Source organism: Lepidochelys kempii, chromosome 6, assembly GCF_965140285.1.
Source record: "Lepidochelys kempii isolate rLepKem1 chromosome 6, rLepKem1.hap1, whole genome shotgun sequence".
Classification (NCBI taxonomy): domain Eukaryota; kingdom Metazoa; phylum Chordata; order Testudines; family Cheloniidae; genus Lepidochelys; species Lepidochelys kempii.
In genome coordinates this window covers 78,490,759-78,513,499 of record NC_136385.1, presented here as the reverse complement: position 1 = coordinate 78,513,499, position 22,741 = coordinate 78,490,759, and the positions used below count along the sequence as shown (strand labels likewise).

At 38.3% G+C, this 22,741-nt stretch overlaps 1 protein-coding gene across 9 annotated transcripts in view; it reads left to right on the top strand.

Annotated features, from left to right (window-relative positions):
- The window catches only part of CDIN1 (CDAN1 interacting nuclease 1), a 188,012-nt gene that overhangs the window by 101,763 nt on the left and 63,508 nt on the right, over nucleotides 1-22,741 (top strand). For 4 of the 9 annotated variants that reach the window (XM_073348875.2, XM_073348873.2, XM_073348872.2 and 1 more), the window contains exon 11: nucleotides 5,328-11,820. The exons of 4 other annotated variants lie outside the window; for them this stretch is intronic. In XM_073348875.2, coding sequence (XP_073204976.1) covers nucleotides 5,328-5,499 — 172 coding nt within the window. In that variant the 3' untranslated portion in view covers nucleotides 5,500-11,820. Of the gene's footprint in view, nucleotides 1-5,327; nucleotides 11,821-20,031; nucleotides 20,060-22,741 lie in introns of those variants that run through there. One more of the 9 variants, XR_012159482.2, reaches the window with a different exon arrangement.

Here is a 22,741-nt window from a genome sequence, read left to right as displayed (position 1 = left end):
CTAGACACTGTACAAACATATGTAGTACCTAACAGACATCCCATTGATTTCAGTGTGGTTATGCACATAGTTAGATATGTACTAAGGTACCTTGCTGAATCAGGGTCTATATCTCCCTGAGAGAGTGAGGGGATGGGGCTATAGGTTAATACATTTTATATATGAGTAAAATGGCACACAGAAGTTTAAATGAATTGCTGAGTGTCGCCAGACATTACAAGAGCTAGAAACTGAGCCCTGAATTCTGACTCCCAGTCCCCTTCTCTGACCATCATCATGCCATCTTCAGAAGTTGTATTTGTGCTCAAGTACACATTTATATTTACACTATGTAACCATAAGGAAATGTAAAATTTAGAGCACACACTATGCAAGTGTCACTAAAACCCAGAAATATGTCAATAAAAACAAATTATAATAAGAAAAGGAGTACTTGTGGCACCTTAGAGACTAACCAATTTATTTGAGCATGAGCTTTCGTGAGCTACAGCTCACTTCATCGTGAAGTGAGCTGTAGCTCACGAAAGCTCATGCTCAAATAAATTGGTTAGTCTCTAAGGTGCCACAAGTACTCCTTTTCTTTTTGCGAATACAGACTAACACGGCTGTTACTCTGAAACCTGTCATTATTTCCCCATGTTTATTCCCCCACTCCCCACTGTTCTTTAGACGTTCTTGTCAACTGCTGGAAATGGCCCACCTTGATTATCACTATAAAAGCCCCTCCCCCCCCCCCACTCTCCTGCTGGTGATAGCTCACCTTAAGTGATCACTCTGGTTACATTGTGTATGGTAACACCCATTGTTTCATGTTCTCTATGTATATAAATCTCCCCACTGTATTTTCCACTGGATGCATCCGATGAAGTGAGCTGTAGCTCACGAAAGCTTATTCTCAAATAAATTTGTTAGTCTCTAAGGTGCCACAAGTACTCCTTTTCTTTTAGTGTATATATAAACATTTTTAGATTTTCAATATCGTTGTTCTTTTGGACTAGTCTTTTCTTTTTTTAATCAAGAGTAGCAAACATCTGTGTGTTTTGGTTTGTCTTTGATTAGCATGGCCTCATTCATCACTGGTTTTTTATATGAACACCAAGAAGTCATGTCCTCTTGTTTTAAATGATAAATATGACTTTCTCATGAATATTCACATGCATTCCAGGATTTACATCTGAATTGTCAAAAAGTAACTGCACAGCTTCTGTGATGTGTAACATTATTAGTGAAATAAAGTTTTTAATTTGTCATAGATAGGCCTTAACCACTGACTATGTTCGCTATGTTGCTGAAGAAAAGTTGTCCTTTGCCCACTATTTTTCTAAGATTTGTGGTTTGTCAACAAGAGGCAATATGCCGCGGGAGGGTCTCTGCAGATATTCCTATTTGCGTGGTCTGAGCCTGTCTCTTCAGGTTTCATTGTTTAGGTCTGATGTCTAGTTAGTTCTTATCAAAACTAATACCATCTGAAGTACCAGGCTTCCTGTGGTCACACAACCAACATCAAGATTTCTTCAGTCTGACTATTATTATTAAAGACAGTATCTCTTTAAACTTGAGCTTTGTTTCAACGTCTGTATCAATTAAATCTTGTAAATGTATTTCCTTGAAGGTTTCAGTGTGTGTGTGTGTGTGTGTGTAAGTTATATCTGAATTATATAAAGTACTACGCATTTGTAATTATAAATTATGAAAATACATGTTTTGAGCCTGATGATTTAAGGCATTTAATTCCCTTTTATTTTAGTTCAGAAGGAGTTTAGTGAAAGTTTCCCATGGAAAAGGATGTGCATTCCTATAATAACTGGGTCCATGATGAAAATTAGCTTATAGTTCTAGAGGTTATGATTATAGTCTTGTTTGATTTCTTTATGTTGTGGCTTTTCAAATAGCTAACAGTGTTCATCAATTTAATATAAAATTTCTAATTAGAATTTAAAACCAGGATAAGTAAAAGAAAATTATTCTTCGAACTTTCAATTACTAAAGTGTTGCGTATCTTTATATGGATTTTACTTCTTATGCATATGATTTTTAAATTGCAAACAGTCTGTTATTTAGGTTTGCTGAACATTGCTGAGTACAGCAGAAAGCATGCTTTCATTTATTTGCTTCAGAAGAAAAACTGTTTTCTACCCTTGAAATACAGCCCACTACATTAATTGAGATTTTTGTCCTATTGTGAGTAAGAGTTTTTGAGACACTGAAGCTCTAACCCAACTTGAAGAAGGCAATGATGGCAGTGAGCTTCTGTCCAGAGTTAATCAGCTGCAGAATTTGTAAATTTCATATGTGTCAAAGTTGAAAATGTTAGCACTCTAATAGAAGCTTGAAAAGGTTAGATCTGATAAAAGCCGTCAGCAGTTAAAGAAAGTGATTTATGGGACTGTAATGACACAAAATGCCTCATTTATCACTCATCTATAGATAGGTTAAGGTTTCTGTGTCATACTTTAAAAACTTGACCACTTAGAATTGTCAAAATAGGTACATAATTGTCCATCATACATTTCGGTTTGAATTTTCTTCACTTGAATTCTGATAATTTTATATCCGATTACTGTTGTACTTTTCATATTATTCCTTTTAAAGTCATTCATATTTCATATTTGTTTCAAACTGTATGGTCACTGATCTGTTAGAACTTTTATTAGCTAAAGCTGTTGATCTGAGTACTATCCAAATCTTGTTGATTTACATTTTCATTTGACCTAACTTATTTTCTTTTCAGTTAACATTTCATTTTCTTTTGTCTTACACTACTAATTCCCATCAGGAGTTTACAGATCTCTAATTCATTCTATATACTTCTCCTTAAAAGTATAGCACAAGATTTAAATGTGACAGTTATTAATATGTTTACAGTTCCAGTAATTTAAGTTATTGTTTAGCTCCACACAAATTAAATTTAATCAAAAACTACCAGTCCTGTTAAATTATCCTAAAAACAAAATATAAAAATGTTAGGAGAAATAATAAATATACTTTTTCTTGACCAGATTAATTGAGCTAGCATTTTTCCTGTACACTTTAAAAAATGAAATTAAAGAAAAAATATTAAATTCCAAATTTGTGGACTGTTTTTTCTGAAAGTGTTTACAGCTTTGTCATAATTAATGATGGTGAGCAAATACAAACAAAGATAAGAATTTATTAGAAAGCCATACAGAAGACTACATTTAGAAAGTGCAGTAGTTATTTGAAAGACAATGCTAATATTGTCAGTTGGATTCAGAAGGACATAATATAAAAGTTAAATTGACACGTGTATAAAAAATTATCTATCTCTTTCAAGTATAAAATCAAGCAGGGATAAAAGGACAGTCCAAACTGAATAACTTATTCATTTATTTTATAGAACAAAAAAATAAACTTACATTTTTGTCATCTTCGACAATTTATGACCCCAGTTGTACAGTATTCTGTTTGTTCAGCGATGACCTTCCAGGTTCGATCTAAAAAGAAGTCAGAAGCATTTGTCATGTCTGCTCGATCTTGTCCAGAGGTACCTATTGTAATTGTAAAGAACTAATAAGGTTGTTCATAATACAACATGCTGACAACTTTTTAAAAATTATTTTTCTTATTCTCGTCTGTCTTAAAAAAAAACATAACTTAGTACAACATATCTTTTAACATTTGATTGAGACAACAACATAAAGAACTTCTGCCACAGAAACTAGATTTACATGTAAGGGATATGCTGTATGACCAACTAATCTCAAATTCATATAGAATATTTCCTAAAGCATTTCTGTAACTAAGATACACTTTATACTTTACATCTTGTATATAATTGCTATATAGAAATGTTTTGACCATATACATGCTGAATTCCTTTCATAATGTGAAAGAAACTTCTTAATAACATGTTTGTGTCAAAAAGGGTGCAGTACATTAATATAAGAATTCTTCAGTTTAGAAAAACTGCAGTTTCACAAATTTCTGTTTGTTTTATCTGTTATAACATTTTATAAAGCATATGTCTGTTGCTCTAAATGTATAATGGCAAATATTTATTATAATACATTTACCAGATTTGTTGTAATTACCATATGGTAATTCCTTCCATCCACATGTTGTCCTCCTCACACCTCTCCCTCCATTTTTTTTTATAGTGCAAAAAAACCCTATTAAAAACTAAAATATTCTTGACAAATGTGTGTTTGATATAAATGTTTACCTTCCTTGTAGGATAGCTAACAATGTGGTAGTATTGTCAAATTACCATAGATCATTTAAATATCTTAAGACAGTTAAACAAAACCTTTTCAGTCCATCCGTTCTGTAAATTTATTATGTGATTTCAAGCGGGTATTTTTGTTCTGTTTTTTATATTTACCATTGAGACAAATTTATGTTGTATGTATTTGTGGTTGCTAAACTCAAAATTGTCTCAGTTCATGATTTTTTACAGTGTACTCTCTTAACTGCTATGAAGAAATGTATTTAAATGCCTTAATTACAGGGCAAGAAGAAGAGAAAGCACAAGTCTCTTAGCATATGATCTTTCAATTGTTCACTAACGGATAAAGAGAGCATTCAAGCGTGGTTTAGATAACTGTCAGCAATAATAAAATGCAAGGTAGTTTGTAGAGCCTTTAAAGACCTTTTAGAGAAATAGATTTAATTAAAAAGTAAAATAGACTTTTTGTTTCAAAGAAATTTAAAGTGTTTTAAAATTTCATAATGTTAATACATTACCGAGGATGAGGAAAAGTATGTGATTTGAAACTATTGAGTCACATAACAATGAATCATACATTTAATTCTCTGTAGCTTTTAATTTAAAAGCTAGATGTAATACATTAGAGTACATTTTTGTGTTTAAAGAATTAGAATTATTTGACTTTTTCTGTAATTTTGAAAAAAATCTGCTGCCCCATTATGTTTATCATCTCAAAAATTAGGTGAACAGTTAATTTGGTAATATAATGGTGTCTTACTACAATTAAATGCAAAAATGATCAGCATAATTTAATAGACATTTTGTTCACAGCAATGAAAGTGTGTGGGAGTGTACACACTAGATGCATTTATTAACCAGAGGTATCTAGATAGGATATTATGGATTTATATATGAATATATTCCAAGTATTAACCTTTTCCCTCTTGAATGAAATACCTTATGTTTACCAATAATATTTTCACTTAAGTCAAAAAAGGTGAAAGCTCATGTTTTTCTTTTATATTAGTCAAAAAGTTTAATTAGTTCTGTGTCTGAGAGCTGCACTGAACTAGATTGCTTTTAGCAAACTAGATGCAAGATAACCTGACTATATGATAAGTAGTTGTTTGTAAGTAACTCTGACTTGTTCTCCTTTTAGAGCGAGGATCCCCTGCTCAGTCTTATCCTTTCCTATGAAGATTTTTGTAAATTCAGTTTGCTCGCACCCTACTGCACAGACGTCATTTACATTGACCAGTTGTTTTGTCATAGCATCAAATGATTCTACGTGCAAGTTTTCTGTCTTTGAGTGGACTTTCTCTTATAGATAAAACAACTTCATAGAAGTGCATTTTCAATAAATGACTACACTTTGTTGAGAAACTCTTCTTTTTGCCAGTTTTATAGTTGTAAGTGCTGGCTCAGGAACAATCCAAAATGTATTAATAACAAACAAAATTACTTTAAAATAACATTGGAGGTCTTGCTAAATTCTCTTAGAAATTAAGTTGGGATTCTTAATTCATAGCATTTTTCACTGTATCAGAGTGGCAGACCATGTCAATAGAAGAATATTTACTATTCCGGAAACTGTTGGTACTTACGTTGTCTTTAATTTTTAATATTCAAGAGCCCTGTGTTTCTCTTCAGCACAAGAACTTGCGGGGCAGGGGAATGCTGTCTGAAAAAAATGCTTTTCTTTGATGGTGATAAAATTTATCACATGCTGCCCTGAAGTGAATGGCATTGGCAGAACTGTGGCAGGGGCAGATGGCACAACCTCTGTTCCAAACATTAGGCGGTGACCTATGGGACAAGATAAACAACATCCTGCTGAACGTTGTCGCTCTGTCTGTATGTAGCCTACCGTTCTCCTCACTACTGTGCATTCAAAGGCTGGTTGGGCATGGCAACTCTCTCACTTTTCTAAGAAGTCATAGAGCTTAAGGCCAGAAAGGACCACCAGATCATCCACTCTTGTATATCACAGGTCATCAACACCATACAGCACCCATACACTAAACCCAATAGCCAAAACTAGACCAAAGCTTTACAGCCAAGAGGAAACTAGACTGTTACATGCCATCAGCAGAGAATAGGAGGGCCCAAAGTGCACTGGTGAAATGCTTAAGTGAGATATACCCTGATAATGTACAGAGTACAAGTAGCATAAATCTTAACCCTTTTGCTGCATACGGTATGCAGATTTCAGAGGAGAATGTCGCCCATAGTACCATTGCCAGACTATGCCTCTCTTCACATCCTCTTCACTCCTGCAGAGTTTAGCAACTAACTGCCCCTCTGTGCTATGCCATTGTGAGAGAAACTGCTTCTCTTTTCCTCCATGCTGCCTCTCTCCTCTGTTTCCATGGGATTGCCATGGTTTTATTCCCCTTTGTAGGACCCGTAGCACTCAAGTCGAAGTCTTGAGAGGGGTGTGTGTGTAGACGTACACACAATGGTCTTTATTTCCTCCCTTAAACTGTTTTGTAGTTTGATTTATGCTGTTAGCGTTGCTGTGAAACACCCAAGAGATGACCATTGTTTTTCAGTGGTAATTTTTATATGTGCACAGGTGTGTATCGGGATGAAAACTGGCTACAATAAAATATATAAATCTAAATTGACATTATTCTAACAAATGTTTAATTTCCTCCCCCTACCCTCGTTGTTTATGGATGAAGGTTTATAAGCATGTTACTCACCAGCCAGTGCACCCCCAGTGGATGGGCTCTCCTCCTTTTTTAATGTTTCCTACTGACAGCTGAGCCAAAACTGTGGTGGTCAGTTTCTTCTCGTGACTCCTGGTGGTTCACATATAGTCCCACCCATTCTGGGGCGAACCAGTAATCCAACTAACAATGATCAGTCAACATCCCTTTTGTCCAAGTCCACATACATTCATCCTTATCCCTGGTATCAGGGGGGCTTTGATAGTCCTTACCTTACCCCTTGTCAGAAGAGAGAGGTCTGCTCCATTTTCCTCAGTGGGTTGGAAGGGGAGCCCAGGCCGTCCCACTCTGCTGCGTTTCAGTCCAGAGACTTTTGAATAGACAATCAAGGCCTGACTACACAGATTGCTACCTCCTTGAACCACTTCTTACCTTACCTGGTCTCGGGCCTTTGCCTCAGCCTCTCTCTTTTGTGTCATCCCCGCTTTCTTTAAGCATCAAGGCTCACTGCCGAGCTTCTTAGCAGCCGGTTCTGCTGCAGGAGAGTTTTTCCTATTCTTCTGGCAGGACAATCCCTGACTCAGCCAGGAGTCTTCCTGATTCTTACAGGCCCGTCCACCAGCATGCAGAATCCTGGACAGATTCATTTTTTGCCACTTTGCTTCCCAACTGCCTTAGACTCCGTATTGCAGGCCTATTGTCCTTCAGGGAGGCTCTGTTTGCTAGCAGTCCAACTCATCTTCCACATTCCAGCCAAGCATCTCTCACTTAGTGAGAGCCAAAGATAAGCTCTCATTGCCCTTTGAGCTCCTTTTTCCAGGCTCGACACCCACTGCAGGTGCAGCAGGGAAAGGCTGATTGTGCCCAGAGGCTCTCATTAAGCCCTTCAGGCATTTTAAAAATGCATTCTCACACTTGTACTCTGCAGCTGCTCCAAAGAAGTCTTCACAGTTATGTTGAACTCATACTAAAAATAATAAACCTTCATATCACAGATTCAGAGTATAAAATGCTTGTGTTAGGTGTCCTTAATGTACATACTAATTTGTACTCTTTTAACTTTTGGTAAATGAGCCAAAGATTGTGATAGGCACATATTGCATAAAACCTAAATTAAATAATTTCACACAACAGACTGGATCCAATCCTGTCTATTGACATAAATAGTAGTGTAATATAAATTGGGCCCTGTTCATGCAATGACTTGCACACATCTTTCATTTGATAGAAGTACATACATAAATCTTTGAATGATCCGGGCCTTCTACTGTAATTTTTGGGGGGCATTTGTATGGTGTCTAGCACAATGGAGCCTTGATCCTGGTTAGGCCTGTAGGTGCAAATAATAATCAGAGCAGGAGTAAGCCCAATATAATGGTTTTGAGACACTTCTTTGTGTTCTATGGATCATTAATTCTTGGCAACAATGTTTCAGTACACAGAGTAGACATTGGACAAGTTAGCTTATTGTGCATATATTACATTGTTAGAAATCAGAAGATAGATGTTCAAGTCCTAGTTCTACCACTGATCTCTTATGTGATGTTCAGTACATTCCTTAATGTTTCTGTGCTTTAAGTTCCCTATTTGTAAAATTCAAATAACACTACCCTACTGTACGAAGTATTATGAGGCTTGTAAAGCACTTTTAAAAACCTGGATGGAAGATGAACAGTCTATTTTTGTACAATAATTTTTTGTTATAAAAATCCAACTTCCTGCAGTAAAAACTTCAGTTTAAGTTTAAATCTTCTCAAAACTCTCATAATCTTACCACCAATATATACATCGTTTTTGGAGGAACTGGGGAAACATGCAGTAGGAGAGCAAGCTACACTTTGGCATAAAATATTAGGAAAGAACCATCTAGCTGCCTCCATTTTTTGGCAGGTCTCAGAAAAATAAGACCCCAAATTGAAGATGTTTCTGATCAATTTCCAAGGGACTAGTAAGGAGGAGATGGCTTGCACACTGACCCTACCCCATCTCTGTCCTCTCTGCCAGTTTGGCACATGTGCCAAGGCCTCCACAGAGTCTAGAGAAAGGGATGGTGACTTGAAGGTGTCTGAGGCCTCATACCATGTGTGGAGAGTCCCCTTCATGTGCAGTTCTAAAGGGGATAATCTGAGTCAATAGTACATATTGTGTATTAGGGTTGCAAAATACCAAGCATGCGAGAAAAAATCTTTTTGAAAGTAGCTCTTATCAGTGTCATCTAGCACTTGTCAAACTTTTTCATTTTTTAATACTCTTTGTGAAGATGTGCCGTTTCAAGAATGAGAATAAGGGAAGATCAGGAGACAACATAAGATGAATCCAAATGCCAGCTATATGGAAAGGAGACTCATCCTGCCACAGACAGTTGACATATATACACAATGAGGCTGTAATCCCTCTCCCAAAGTTAAATGGACAACTATCAAAGAGCATGCTGGAAAAGATCCCTTATAAAAGGCTGAAACCGAAGAGGAGAGTTTACTAGGAAACAGAATATCAAAGAGAGTGCAGCTCTGTTTAATATGAAAGTAAGATTCTAATTTCTAAACTTTTGGAGAGCCAGAGTTTGGGGTATAAGATAGCAAGTTTTGACTATGAAAGTCTCAAGATATTTTGTGCATTTGGGGATAGTTATATCCCATTTGTAGTGTTTTATTATGACATTACTTTAATACAATAAAAATCCAAGCCAGTTTAAAAATGGGTGCCTAAAATTTGGCTCCCAAATCTATATTTTAGGCACCTATGTAAGTAGCCTAATTTTCAAAAGTGCAGAGCATCTAGCAGCTTTTGAATGAGCTGATGTCAGTCGCTATCTCTGCTTGAGGTGTTACTCTACATCTTTATTCCTTTAACGTGAACTAATCAGAAGCCAAATTCTTCTTTTCCTTCCCACTTTTGTAACTGGTGGTCAAATTAAACTAGTTTTGGGATTAGGATCAGTTCCCAGGTATGATCTCATATTTTTAATGTTATCCCAGATCAAATTTATATGTTAAAAACCCCTGAAATGTGGAGTTTAAAATGAAAATGCTGCTACGTTATCACATTCTTGGACAGTGTTAGGGTATGAGTAAAACAGATACAGCATGGCATGTTTAGCAGTCAGTGTAAATGGTTTTTTATATCTTTACCATAAAGGCCTCTCCCTCTCTTTGATATGATGTACAATGGCAAAAATGCATAACCTGAAATTACTAAAAAAATTAAACCTTTTTAGGGGAATGTGTTTATTTCTTAAATTACAGCTAGAACAAAAAGTTATAGGCAACATGGGATATTAAATGTTTTAGTTATATAGAATTACACCACCCTGCCTCAGTCTCTTCAATGACCTAAAGGAATTTACACACACACCATTCCTTTAAGTAGCTTCCACTCTGTTTTTGAGTATTAATTAGCTAGTCAGATTTTATTAGAGCACATCTAGTTTTATATAATTAACATTGTAGCAATAGCTAGATAGTGCTATGAAATGCAGAATTTTCACTTTTTCCAAATGTTGGGGGGGATTGAAAATCAAGAGACCTAGAAATCAAATCTGCTACCTGAAAACATTAAACATGAGATTTTTCTTCCATCCCTATTGATTGCATGTTCTAGCAAGCAGATAATATGTATGTTTTTTGTCTTATGCGTTTTGAAGCGTAACATTGCCTAATTATAGTAATGGATAATTAATGAATCAACATAACAGTTTGGCTGATGTACACCTGCAAGTAAAACATCGCAGATATCAGCTGCGTTGCGAGAAAACTGGTTAAAGTTATTTAATTTTCAAATTGCATAAACATTAACAAATGCAGTGATAGTTTTTTAATGTAATATCATGTTCTGTGTTGTAAACTGAATTGTTCTTGTAACCAGCATGGGACAAGTGTAGTATAAATATTGGAAAAGATTACCCTGAATTTGTTTGTTCTTTAATGTCACAATTTACTTGTGACTTACAGAAGCTCAAAAATACTTCCAATCCATAACCCTGTGCTATATGGTGCAAATATTGCATTCTAAAGAAAGTAGCAAACTAAGAGAAAACTTTAACACTCATACAGTTGTGCATCCTTTGTTACAAGTTGTTTTCTTGCTCTTAACACTTGTTTGTCATAACACATTTGTTCACAAAGAATATATAAATATCATGGACTCTTTTATAATACATCCTTACCAGGTATTGACTATTTTTCATTCCAGAGCTTTGCTGCTTGTTGTGGTCCTTTGGACATGTGCCAGGGAAAGATGATGAAGGGAGTTAGATAGCCATATGTTTTAATAAATGAAGTCTACTACTGCAGGATAAAAAAGGTTTGATTTGGGTGGGGAGGGGGGCAGGGTCCTGTGCATCATTTTAGTGATCTACCTTTTGGAAGAGGTTGGCAAATTGAGCCTTGGGGCAAGGGAGAGACCAGGAGTTAATGATTAGAATAGAATTTTAACTGTCCATAGTTTCTTATTAGAAAAATGGTCAATCCTTGCTAACCATTATTTTAAAATCAACGAATAAATAGCTTACACAGTAGTAAAGTTAGGAAGCAATAACTGGAGGAAAGTACAAAAAGCATTTACTTGATCCATTTGATCTGGAATTTTGGGAAGATTTGTAAAGAGTACACAAAATGTAGACTTGTAAAGTTGGCAGTAACTGCCGACAGATCCTAATATGTTAAAGGTTGTAATCTTTTGAAAGAAGTTGGTTGGCTTTCCTGTTGGCCCTCCTATCAACTTTAACCTCCAACCTTCTCCAGCATGTATCACTACAAATAAAACTGCTGAGGTTTGACAAGAGGATATAAAGTCACTAGGCCATCGAACAGAGATCTCTGCATGATTTTCTTCAACCTTAAACTTAAATGAATACTGCTCTAAGTCAGGCTTTTTAATAGGAAGTCATAAACACTCACCCATATCACTTTAGTTTTAATAATTACTGTTTTAACAGAATAAAGGAGAAATATACATAGTAAATCATGTTTGACAACTGGTATTTAGTGGTTTTGTTACTGGTTGTCTTTGACCATTACAGATTTCTGTTATTCATTTTAATGTATACTATTTCATGCTAGCTGCATATGATATTGATATAAACATGGCATTTTGTATACAGGTTATAAATGAATTTTTAGCTTGTGATTAAGACAAACCAGATGACAAAAATAAACTATATGTTTGCATTTACTCTACTGACTTCATGAGATTATAATAAACTTTAGTCACCTGTTATGATGATTGGCTTTTAGTTTCCTTAACATTTTAATGCAACTTTAAAGGACACCCTTTAACAGTGCATCAGCTATTCAGACTATTTTGCTAAAAAATTTTCCATATGAATCCTCTGCTAACAGCTGCCAGCAGAATTTTTCATTTTGCCTTAGGTGAATGGTCTTTCTATTGCAAAATCCTTGCTCCTGTTACAGCTGGCCTCTGAACCTTGGCTACAACAGCTTGAAATTCTATTACTTTTCCATTTTAGCCACAACCTTTTTTAGAAATTAGATACTGCATGACCTACTAAAGTTGTTGTCATCACTAAGTTTCTCCATGGTCACATAGTAATTCTCTATACTCCCCTATGTCCACTCTCCTGGCAACGGTCTGTCTCTTTCTTCTAGGCTTGTATTTGCACCTTTCTTTCCTGCTACCCCTTACACTTGGGATAGATCTTTGTCTGGCAAGCAACCTCCTCTTCTCTCCAGTCCCTCCCCAAATCCTACTTCTTGTGTGAACCTTTCATATAGTGATCTCCTTGACTACGCTTTTGTCCTGTGCATAAACTTTGTCTGAGTTAGATGGTAAGCTCTTAGGGCGGGACCAGGGATCAAACTGGGGGGGAAGGAGAAGTTGTGATACTCTTCCAAGCTCTACTCACATAGTAAACGCTACTCATATGAGTCATTCAAATGAGACTCCACTCACAATAGATTGTGCAGATGTTCAAAATATAATCATGTATGCTTTGATTTCCATTGGATTCCTTAAACTTGGATTCCTTCAGTAGAGTTTGCATATGCCCAAGGGTTCTGTTACACTCCTTGGGCTTGCCTCCCCCTTGGAAGGGGGAAAAATAAGTGGTGGTACCTCCCAAATGCCACCCCCTTGTGGTACCAAAATGCAAGGACACCCACAGTAAATTGTGAGTGACTTTTGGTCCTCCCTCTCCTTACTTTTATGAGGAATTAAACCATTTTGGTATTTAAATTATCATCACTGGGCATCTGAGCTAACACCTCCCTCAGATAAATGGAGCAGTTCACATCCCTCAAAGTTACTACTATTCCAGCTATTGTTGTGCTCTGAAGATTCACGTAGACATTTCTGCATCAGTTTCATTTGATTCACATTTTTTACGTTTTCTTCAAAACTGTAACTATTAGAGGTTTAACATAAGAACATAAGAATGGTCATACTGGGTCAGACCAAAGGTCCATGCAGCCCAGTATCCTGTCTACCAACAGTGGCCAATGCCAGGTGCCCCAGAGGGAGTGAACCTAACAGGTAATGAACTAGTGATCTCTTGCCATCTATCTCCACCCTATAACAAAGAGAGGCTAGGGACACCATTCCTTACCCATCCTGGCTAATAGCCATTAATGGACTTAACCTCCATGAATTTATCCAGTTCTCTTTTAAACCCTGTTATAGTCCTAGCCTTCACAACCTTCTCAGGAAAGGAGTTCCACAGGTTGATTGTGCGCTAAGTGAAGAAGAACTTCCTTTTATTTGTTTTAAACCTGCAACCCATTAATTTCACTTGGTGGCCCCTAATTCTTATATTATGGGAACAAGTAAATAACTTTTCCTTATTTACTTTGTCCACTCCACTCATGATTTTATATACCTCTATCATATCGCCCCCTTAGTCTCCACTTTTCCAGGCTGAAAAGTCGTAGGCTCTTTAATCTCTCCTCATATGGGAACTGTTCCAAATCCCTAATCATTTTAGTTGCCCTTTTCTGAACTTTTTCTAATGTCAGTATATCTTTTTTGAGATGAGGGGACAACATCTGTACTCAGTATTCAAGATGTGGGCTTACCATGGATTTATATAAGGGGAATAAGATATTCTCCGTCTTATTCTCTGTCCCTTTTTTAATGATTCCTAACATCCCATTTGCTTTTTTGATGGCCGCTGCACACTGTGTGGACGTCTTCAGAGAACTATCCACGATGACTCCAAGATCTTTCTCCTGATTAGATGTAGCTAAATTAGCCCCCATCATATTGTATGTATAGTTGGGGTTATTTTTTCCAATGTGCATTACTTTACATTTATCCACATTAAATTTCATTTGCCATTTTGTTGCCCAGTCACTTAGTTTTGTGAGATCTTTTTGAAGTTCTTCAATCTGCTTTGGTCTTAACTATCTTGAGAAGTTTAGTATCGTTTGCAAACTTTGCCACTTCACTGTTTACCCCTTTTTCCAGATCATTTATGAATAGGTTGAATAGGATTCGTCCTAGGACTGACCCTTGGGGAACACCGCTAGTTACCCCTCTCCATTCTGAAAATTTACCATTTATTCCTACCCTTTGTTCCCTGTCTTTTAACCAGTTCTCAATGCATGAAAGGATCTTCCCTCTTATCCCATGACAAGTTAATTTACGTAAGAGCCTTTGGTGAGGGACCTTGTGAAAGGCTTTCAGGAAATCTAAGTACATTATGTCCACTGGATCCCCCTTGTCCACATGTTTGTTGACCCCCTCAAAGAACTCTAATAGATTAGTAAGACACGATCTCCCTTTACAGAAACCATGTTGAGTTTTGTGCAACAATTTGTTCTTCTGTGTGTCTGACAATTTTATTCTTTACTATTGTTTCAACTCATTTACCAGGTACTGACATTAGACTTACCAGTCTGTAATTGCCAGGATCACCTCTAGAGCCCTTCTTAAATATTGGTGTTATATTAGCTATCTTCCAGTCACTGGGTACAGTAGCTGATTTAAAGGACAGGTTACAAACCATAGATAATAGTTCTGCAATTTCACATTTGAGTTCTTTCGGAACTCTTGGGTGAATACCATCTCGTCCCGGTGACTTGTTACTGTTAAGTTTCTCAGTTAATTCCAAAGCCTCCTCTAGTGACACTTCAATCTGTGACAGTTCCTCAGATTTGTCACCTACAAAAGACTGCTCAAGTTTGGGAATCTCTCTAACATCCTCAGCCATGAAGACTGAAGCAAAGAATTCATTTAGTTTCTCCTCAATGACTTTTATCGTCTTTAAGTGCTCCTTCTGTATCTCGATCGTCCAGGGGCCCCACTGGTTGTTTAGCAGGCTTCCTGCTTCTGATGTATTTAAAAAACATTTTGTTAATACTTTCTGAGCTTTTGGCTAGCTGTTCTTCAGACTCCTTTTTGGCTTTTCTTATTACATTTTTACATTTAATTTGGCAGTGTTTATGCTCCTTTCTATTTACCTCATTAGGATTTGACTTCCACTTTTTAAAAGATGCCTTTTTATCTCTCACTGCTTCTTTTACATGGTTATTAAGCCACGATGGCTCTTTAGTTTTTTTTTACTGTGTTTTTTAATTTTGGATATACATTTAAGTTGAGCCTCTATTCTGGTGACTGTGAAAAGTGTCCATGCTTTTCATAATGAAAGCTGAAATTCTGCAGAACAAGATAGCCATTTCAAAGAGTTGTCAAGAGGCCGTACTGCCACATACCAGCTGTCTAAGCCCTAGCAGGAACTTTTCTGCCTTTCTATTTTTGTGTGTACCACCACATAGTTTTAATTAGGGCTTTCAGTTAATCTCCGTTAACTCACATGATTAACTAAAAAATATTAATTGCGATTGATCTCACTGTTAAATAACAGAATACCAATTGAAATTTATTAAATATTTTTTGATGTTTTTCTACATTTTCAACACAATTTCTGTTACAACACAGAATACAAAGTGTACAGTGCTCACTTTATATTATTTTTACTACAAGTATTTGCATTGTAAAAATGATAAAAGAAATAGTATGTTTCAATTCATCTCATACAAATACTGTAGTGCAATCTCTGTTATGAAAATGTAACTTACAAATGTAGATTTTTTTTGTTACATAACTGCACTTAAAAACAAAACAATGTGAAACTTTAGAGTGTACAAATCCACTCAGTCCTACTTCTTGTTCAGCCAATTGCTAAGACAAACAAGTTTCTTTACATTTACGGGAGATACTGCTGCCTGCTTCTGATTTACCATGTCACCTGAAAGTGAGATCATATGTTCACATGGCACTTTTGTCTCCTGTTCTGTTTTACCCACATTGTGCCATATATTTCATGTGATAGCAGTCTCAGATGATGACCCAGCACATGTTCGTTTTAAGAACACTTTCACTGCAGATTTGACAAAACGCAGAGAAGGTATCAATGTGAGATTTCTAAAAATAGCTACAGCACTCGACCCAAGGTTTAAGAATCTGAAGTGCCGTCCAAAATCTAAGAGGGACGAGGTGTGGAACATGCTTTCAGAAGGCTTAAAAGAGCAACACTCAGATGTGTAAACTACAGAACCCGAACCACCAAAAAAGAAAATCCGCCTTCTGCTGGTGGTATCTGATTCTGATGATAAAAATGAGCATGCGTCGGTCCACTCTCCTTTGGATCGTTATCAAGCAGATCCCATCATCAGCATGGACACATATCCTCTGGAATGGTAGTTGAAACATTAAGGGACATATGAATCTTTAGTGCATCTGGCACGTAAATATCTTGTGACGCTGGTTACAACAGTGCCGTGCAAATACCTGTTCTCACTTTCAGGTGATATTGTAAACAAGAAGCGGACAGCATTATCTCCTGTAATGTAACCAAACTTGTTTGTTTGAGCGATTGGCTAAAGTAGGACTGAGTGGACTTGTGGCTCTGGAGTTTTACATTTTTATTTTTGAGTCCAGTTATTTTTTTGTACATAATGGTACATTTGTAAGTTCAACTTTTATGATAAAGAGATTGCACTATAGTACTTGTATTAAGTGAATTGAAATATACTATTTCTTTTGTTTTTTACAATGCAAACATTTGTAATAAAAAATAAATATAAAATGAACACTGTACACTTTATGTTCTGTGTTGTAATTGAAATCAATATATTTGACAATGTAGGAAACATCCAAAAATATTTAAATAAATGGCATTCTATTAATCTTTATCAATGTGATTAATCACATGATTAATCTCGTGATTAATCACGATTAATTCTTTTAATTGCTTGACAGCCCTAGTTTTAATATTATCTTATTTATTTTTCATTAATTAAATAATAAACATGTTAGAGAAGTCCTTTACTGCCATTGATGGTTAAGGATGAACTTCAGTCCTTTGTTGTCTTTAACCTAGTCACTTACTGTTAGAATAAATATGTAGGTTCTGATCTAGCAAATTATGTTTGGGCTTCTAGTATTACTGTGCCCTAGAAGCCGGTAGATACTGCTTTCTGTCATGTGATTTTACTATGGAAATCTAAAGCAAGATAGATGTATCATCCTGGAAAGTTAAGGATATGACTGGGAAGTGCTGGGCTCATTTAAATGAGCTTCTTAACAAATCAAATTTTGTTCAGTCAACTTCTCTTCCTCCAGCTAGGGCCATAGCCCACATGATTTAAAATAAGCATAAGAGCAGTATAACTTTTCTGCATGGGTGGGGGAAACTAGTCTGGTTAGTTTTTACCCAAAGGTGCCTCCTTGCCATTCTGCCATTGCCAAGGATTTTAAGTATAATGGAAGGGTACATACTAATCTTCAGGCTTCATGGCCTCCTCTCCATGAATGACTGCTGCAAGCCAGAAAAACCTGAATGAATTCTGATGTGACCTCTTTATTATTTTTACTACTTGACCAATATTTAAATAGGCAAGGAAGAACCAGCCCACCCATTCGGATCCTGGAATAAGCATGTATCCTCTAATGCAGTGACTTCCAAAGTGTGGGGTATATCCGCTAGGGGAACACAAAGGGCTAGCTGAAGAGGCATGGGCAGATGAGTCTCAGCTTTCATTTAAAAAAAAAAGTTAGTGTGTATCTTTCTTTTCCTTTCTTTTAGGTTCTTTTGCAGGGAGAACCTTCAAAATGTGAATGGAGTGTAACCAGTGTATCTGAGTTTTCACAGAGTTTGAAACCACAGCTCTGAGGTGTGAACTGTCCCAGTTGTTCAACGGGGGCTAACTCAGATGCCAACGATACTTTAAATGTCAACATTGTTAAGTCATTGCTCATCAAAGCATGTAAGGCTATACCTACACTTTAAAAGCTACAGCAGTGCAGCTGCATCGCTGCAGCCGTGCCTGTGTAGTGCTCCAACAGTGCTTAATTTTTAATGAAAGAGGTGCTGGGACTCAAGAATTTTTTTTTACTTTCATAACTGATGCAGCAATCCTAGAGGTGCCAGGGCTATGAACTGCCAAGCCTAGAGGTGCCAGGGCTCAGCCCTGGCAAGCCTTGGCACAAATTAAGCATTGTGCTTCAGTGTAAACACTACCTATGCTGATGAGAGGGCTTCTCTCATCAGCACAGGTAATCTACCTCCCCAACAGGCAGTAGCTAGGTCAATTGAAGAATTCTTCCTCGTTCTGTCCACACCAAGGGTTAGGTCAATATAGCTACCTCTCTCAGGAGTGTGTAGTGTAGACCAGTGTAAGAAAGAAGTGTCCTACCAGTGTTTCTCCAAGTGTAGAATGTATCCCTCTGAGCAGGGAGAGCAGAAGATGTATCAGCTAGATGTCTCAACGTCTACATGAGAAAGTAATTTAGCACTTATACAATATAGTTAAACCTATGTAACACCCATATGGACACTCTTATTTTGCAATAAGAGTAGCAATTTTTGGTTTAGCTTATGTCACTTGGGAAGGGGTTTATATTAAACAAAAAAGGCACTTATACCAGTGTTGAGGGGGGCTATATCTCTATAAGTAACCGGTTTAAATTCACATTTTAAGTTATACCAAAGTAAGTTTTCTGTGTAGATGGGGCCTTTAACAATAGATAGCAAGATTGCAGAGGGTGAACTTGTTTTCATTTTCTTGAAATAGGCTCGGCTTTGAACCATTTAAAGGCCCTGATTACGTACTTAAGAGGTGATTGTTGCATATAGCCATAAACCAGACAAACAGATTTTGAGGATAGGAAAAACAGCGCAGAAGTAGTCATAATTTCTATTCATACCTGCAGACTGCTATTGGCCAATATTTTTATACTTGCATAAATTCTGCAACTAAAAGCCAAAGATCTGGTTTGGTTTTGAAGTTTTTAGGTTAGTCTTGGCTTTTGAGGCTAGATTTGTGGCCTTAAATACGGTCTTCAATTTGAAATTGTCCTGTTTCAGAAAGGAGAAATGGAAAAGATTTAAAGAAGGTCAGTGAAAATAATTAGACATAGAAAGACTTCCATGAGAGAAATAATATGATAAAAAATACATAACCATGTCTACATCATTCATTATTTTATTTGGGCTTTCTTACTTATTTCTATAACAATGAAATATAGAAAAATAACCATTTAAAAACTGCTAAGGTTATACATTTTTACACACTGCATAATTAACCTGTAGAACTCACTGCCATATGATAATGTTACTGGGGCCAAGAGTTTAGTAAAAAATGAACAGAATTATACATATTCTTTGTGTGTAGTATAAAGTAAAAGCTCTATTATCCAGCATTTGATATCTCCAAATACAAATCTTCAGTCTAGTAACCAGGACTAGTATACTGCCCAAGAGGTTATGCAATTTCACATGCAGCACTCTACTTTTATGCAGAAGAGGCAGAAGACAAATAAGCAAGCTGATATCAGGGATTTATTCAAAAAAGCAGCTTCCAGAGTGTGTCATAGGGCATGGCTACACTTACAGATATAGAGTGCTGTGAGTTAAACCTGCCTTCATAGAGCGCAGTAGGGAAAGCGCTGCAGTCTGTCCACACTGACAGCTGCAAGCGCACTGGCATGGCCACATTTGCAGCACTTGCAGTAGCATTGGGAATGGTGCATTATGGGCAGCTATCCCACAGAGTACCTCTTCCCATTCTGGTGCTGTGGCTTGTGGGAAGGGGGTGGGGCGTGCAGGGCATTCTGGGTCCTGTGCTAACGCCCTGTGATGTATCGGTTCACATCCCAGCATTCCCTTTGCTTCTGTCCACATTTGGTGCCATCTTTCAACGTTTTTTGTACTGCATGCTCTGTCTTCCCTTTCAGTCTGCAGGAATGGAGCCCAAACTGCTGAGGAGTATGCTGACGAGTCTTGCCAGCACATCACGTTTGGCGGTAGAGTTATTCCTTATGATCCAAAGTGATCATGAGGGCTCCGATGATGCTATCGACTTGAGTAACGTATATGACACGAGTTTGCTTGTGACATTCACGGACATGCTCACCACTGTGGAATGCTGCTTTTGGGCTCAGGAAACAAGCATTGAGTGGTGGGATCACATCGTTATGCAAGTCTGGGATGACAAGCAGTGGCTACAGAACTTTCAGATGAGAAAATCCACTTTCATGGGACGGTGTGAGGAGCTCACCCCCACCCTGCAGCACAAGGACACAAGATTGAGAGCTGCCCTGACGGTGGAGAAGCAGATGGCTATTGCAATCTGGAAGCTGGCAACTCCAGACAGCTACCGATTGGTCGCTAACTAGTTTGGAGTGGGGAAGTCGACCATTGGAACCGTGTTGATGCAAGTTTGCAGGGCCATTAATCGCATCCTGCTCAGAAGAACTGTGACTCTGGGTAACGTGTATGACATTGTAGCTGGCTTTGCACAAATGGGTTTCCCTAACTGCAGAGGGGCGATAGATGGCACGCATATTCCAATTCTGGCACCAGCCCACCTATCCTCCGAGTACGTTAATCAGAAGGGGTGTTTCTCGATGGTTCTCCAGGCGCTTGTGGATCACCGTGGGCATTTCATTGACATTAACGCAGGTTGGCCCGGAAAGGTGCATGATACACGCTGCTTTTGGAACACTGGCCTGTTCAGGAAGCTGCAAGCTGGGACTTTTTTCCCAGACCAGAAGATCACAGTAGGGGAAGTTGAAATGCCCATTGTGATTCTTGGAGACCCCACTTATCCTTTAATGCCGTAGCTCATGAAACCCTACACAGAGAGCCTTGACAACAGCAAGGAGCGGTTCAACAACAGGCTGAGCTGGTGCAGAATGACTGTGGAGGGTGCTTTTGGCTGTTTAAAGGACCGCTGGCACTCTTTGTATGGGAAGCTGGACCTGGCTGATGACAGCATCCCTGCCGTTATAGCCGCGTGCTGTACCCTCCATAACATTTGTGAAGGGAAGGGTGAAAGATTCACTCAGGCATGGAACTCGGAAGTTCAACACCTGGAGGCTGAATTTGAACAGCCAGAGAGCAGGGCTATTAGAGGGGCCCAGCGCGGGGTTGCAAGGATTAGAGATGCCTTGAGGGAGCAATTTGAGGCTGAAAGCCACCAGTAATATCTGGTCCCCTGCACAGGAGTGAAGTGCAGTGGTTCCAATGTTAGTAGGACTCTGTGTTTGCTATGCTGACTTGCGGTGCCTGTTTCTTTCCTGGGCTAAGGTATCTTTTACTTTATGCAATAATAAAGAATGTTTTCAAAGCCAAAAAATCCATTTTTTGAAAAGAAAATTCATTTATTGAAAAGAGAGACAACTGCTTGGGAAACAGAAAGGGCAACGGGGTGGGGAACGATAGAATCACAGATTTGCGTATGTCGTGTCTGGAGTGCTGTGCAATGAGTGTTGCACTTCAGGATGGCTGTACTGCATGGTGATGGGGGTTGAGTGCAGTGGGTAAGGGTCGTAGTTTTCAGGGCTGGATGGTGAAGCTACAGGTGTTTGGAGGCAGCTGGTGGTGGTAAGAACCCGGATGTTGGGGAAAGTGGATTGGAGGTGAGATGGGGGCACAAGGAAAAGAGTTTTGGGACAAGGGGGGGGCCTGTAGTGGGGGGGCGGGCGCGGTAGCGCTCCGCCTCTGTTGCTACGAGCACCTCTATGGAGTCCGCTTGGCGCTCCACGATACTTAGCAGCCACTCCGTGCTTTGGGGCCGGCGATCCGTATTCTGCTGGCGGACCCTCCTCTCGCTCTCCCGCCACTCCTGCACTTTTTGATTTTCATTACTTGAATGCTGCATTACTTCATGCAACATGTCTTCCTTGCTTCTATGTGGCCTCTTTCTGATTCTTTGGAGTCTTTCAGCCGGTGATAACACGGACGGCTGAGATCTCAAGGTTGCATCTGTAAAGGCAAAATGCAACACTTAACAGAGGCAGCATTGTTCACACCAGACAGAGCAATGATTCCCCCGTACTTAAGGACAAGCACAGTCTACACAATAGCATAATTTGTCTGTCCTAAAGTGAGTGCACATAACCACGGGAACCCCAAAATGGTGAGTAAGCACAGGGTCAAGCGGGACTGATTGTTTCATGGCTGTACTGTCCTCTGGGTTTCTGTGCTTTGGGGAGAGCTGACAGTGGCAGGGAGCCCCTAAACTGAACACTGTCCCCACATTTTCCACAGGAGTTCATCCTGGAAGATATCTCGCTGCTGAGGGTGACCTGGGAAGCAAGGGAGGGTCTTCTACTGCAATGCAGCTTCCACCCTGGCCCATATGTAGCTTGCCTATGTGTAGCAATGGTCCCCCTGCCCCTCACGGCACAGTGGCGCAGACAAGTTAACCTGACTGGGACAAGGACCACAGGACCTGAGAAACCTGCGCAAGCACATTGCCCAAGTTCTGGATGAGACCTTTGAAGAGATCACTGAGGGCAATTACCACAATGTGAGAGAGCACATCAATGGCCTATTCCGCATTTAGGCATGCATGCAGCCCTAACCCTCCTCGCCCCGAGAGCCCACACCGAATAACTTCCTTCCCAAAATAAAAGCCATTTACTGGGAACCTCCTCTGGT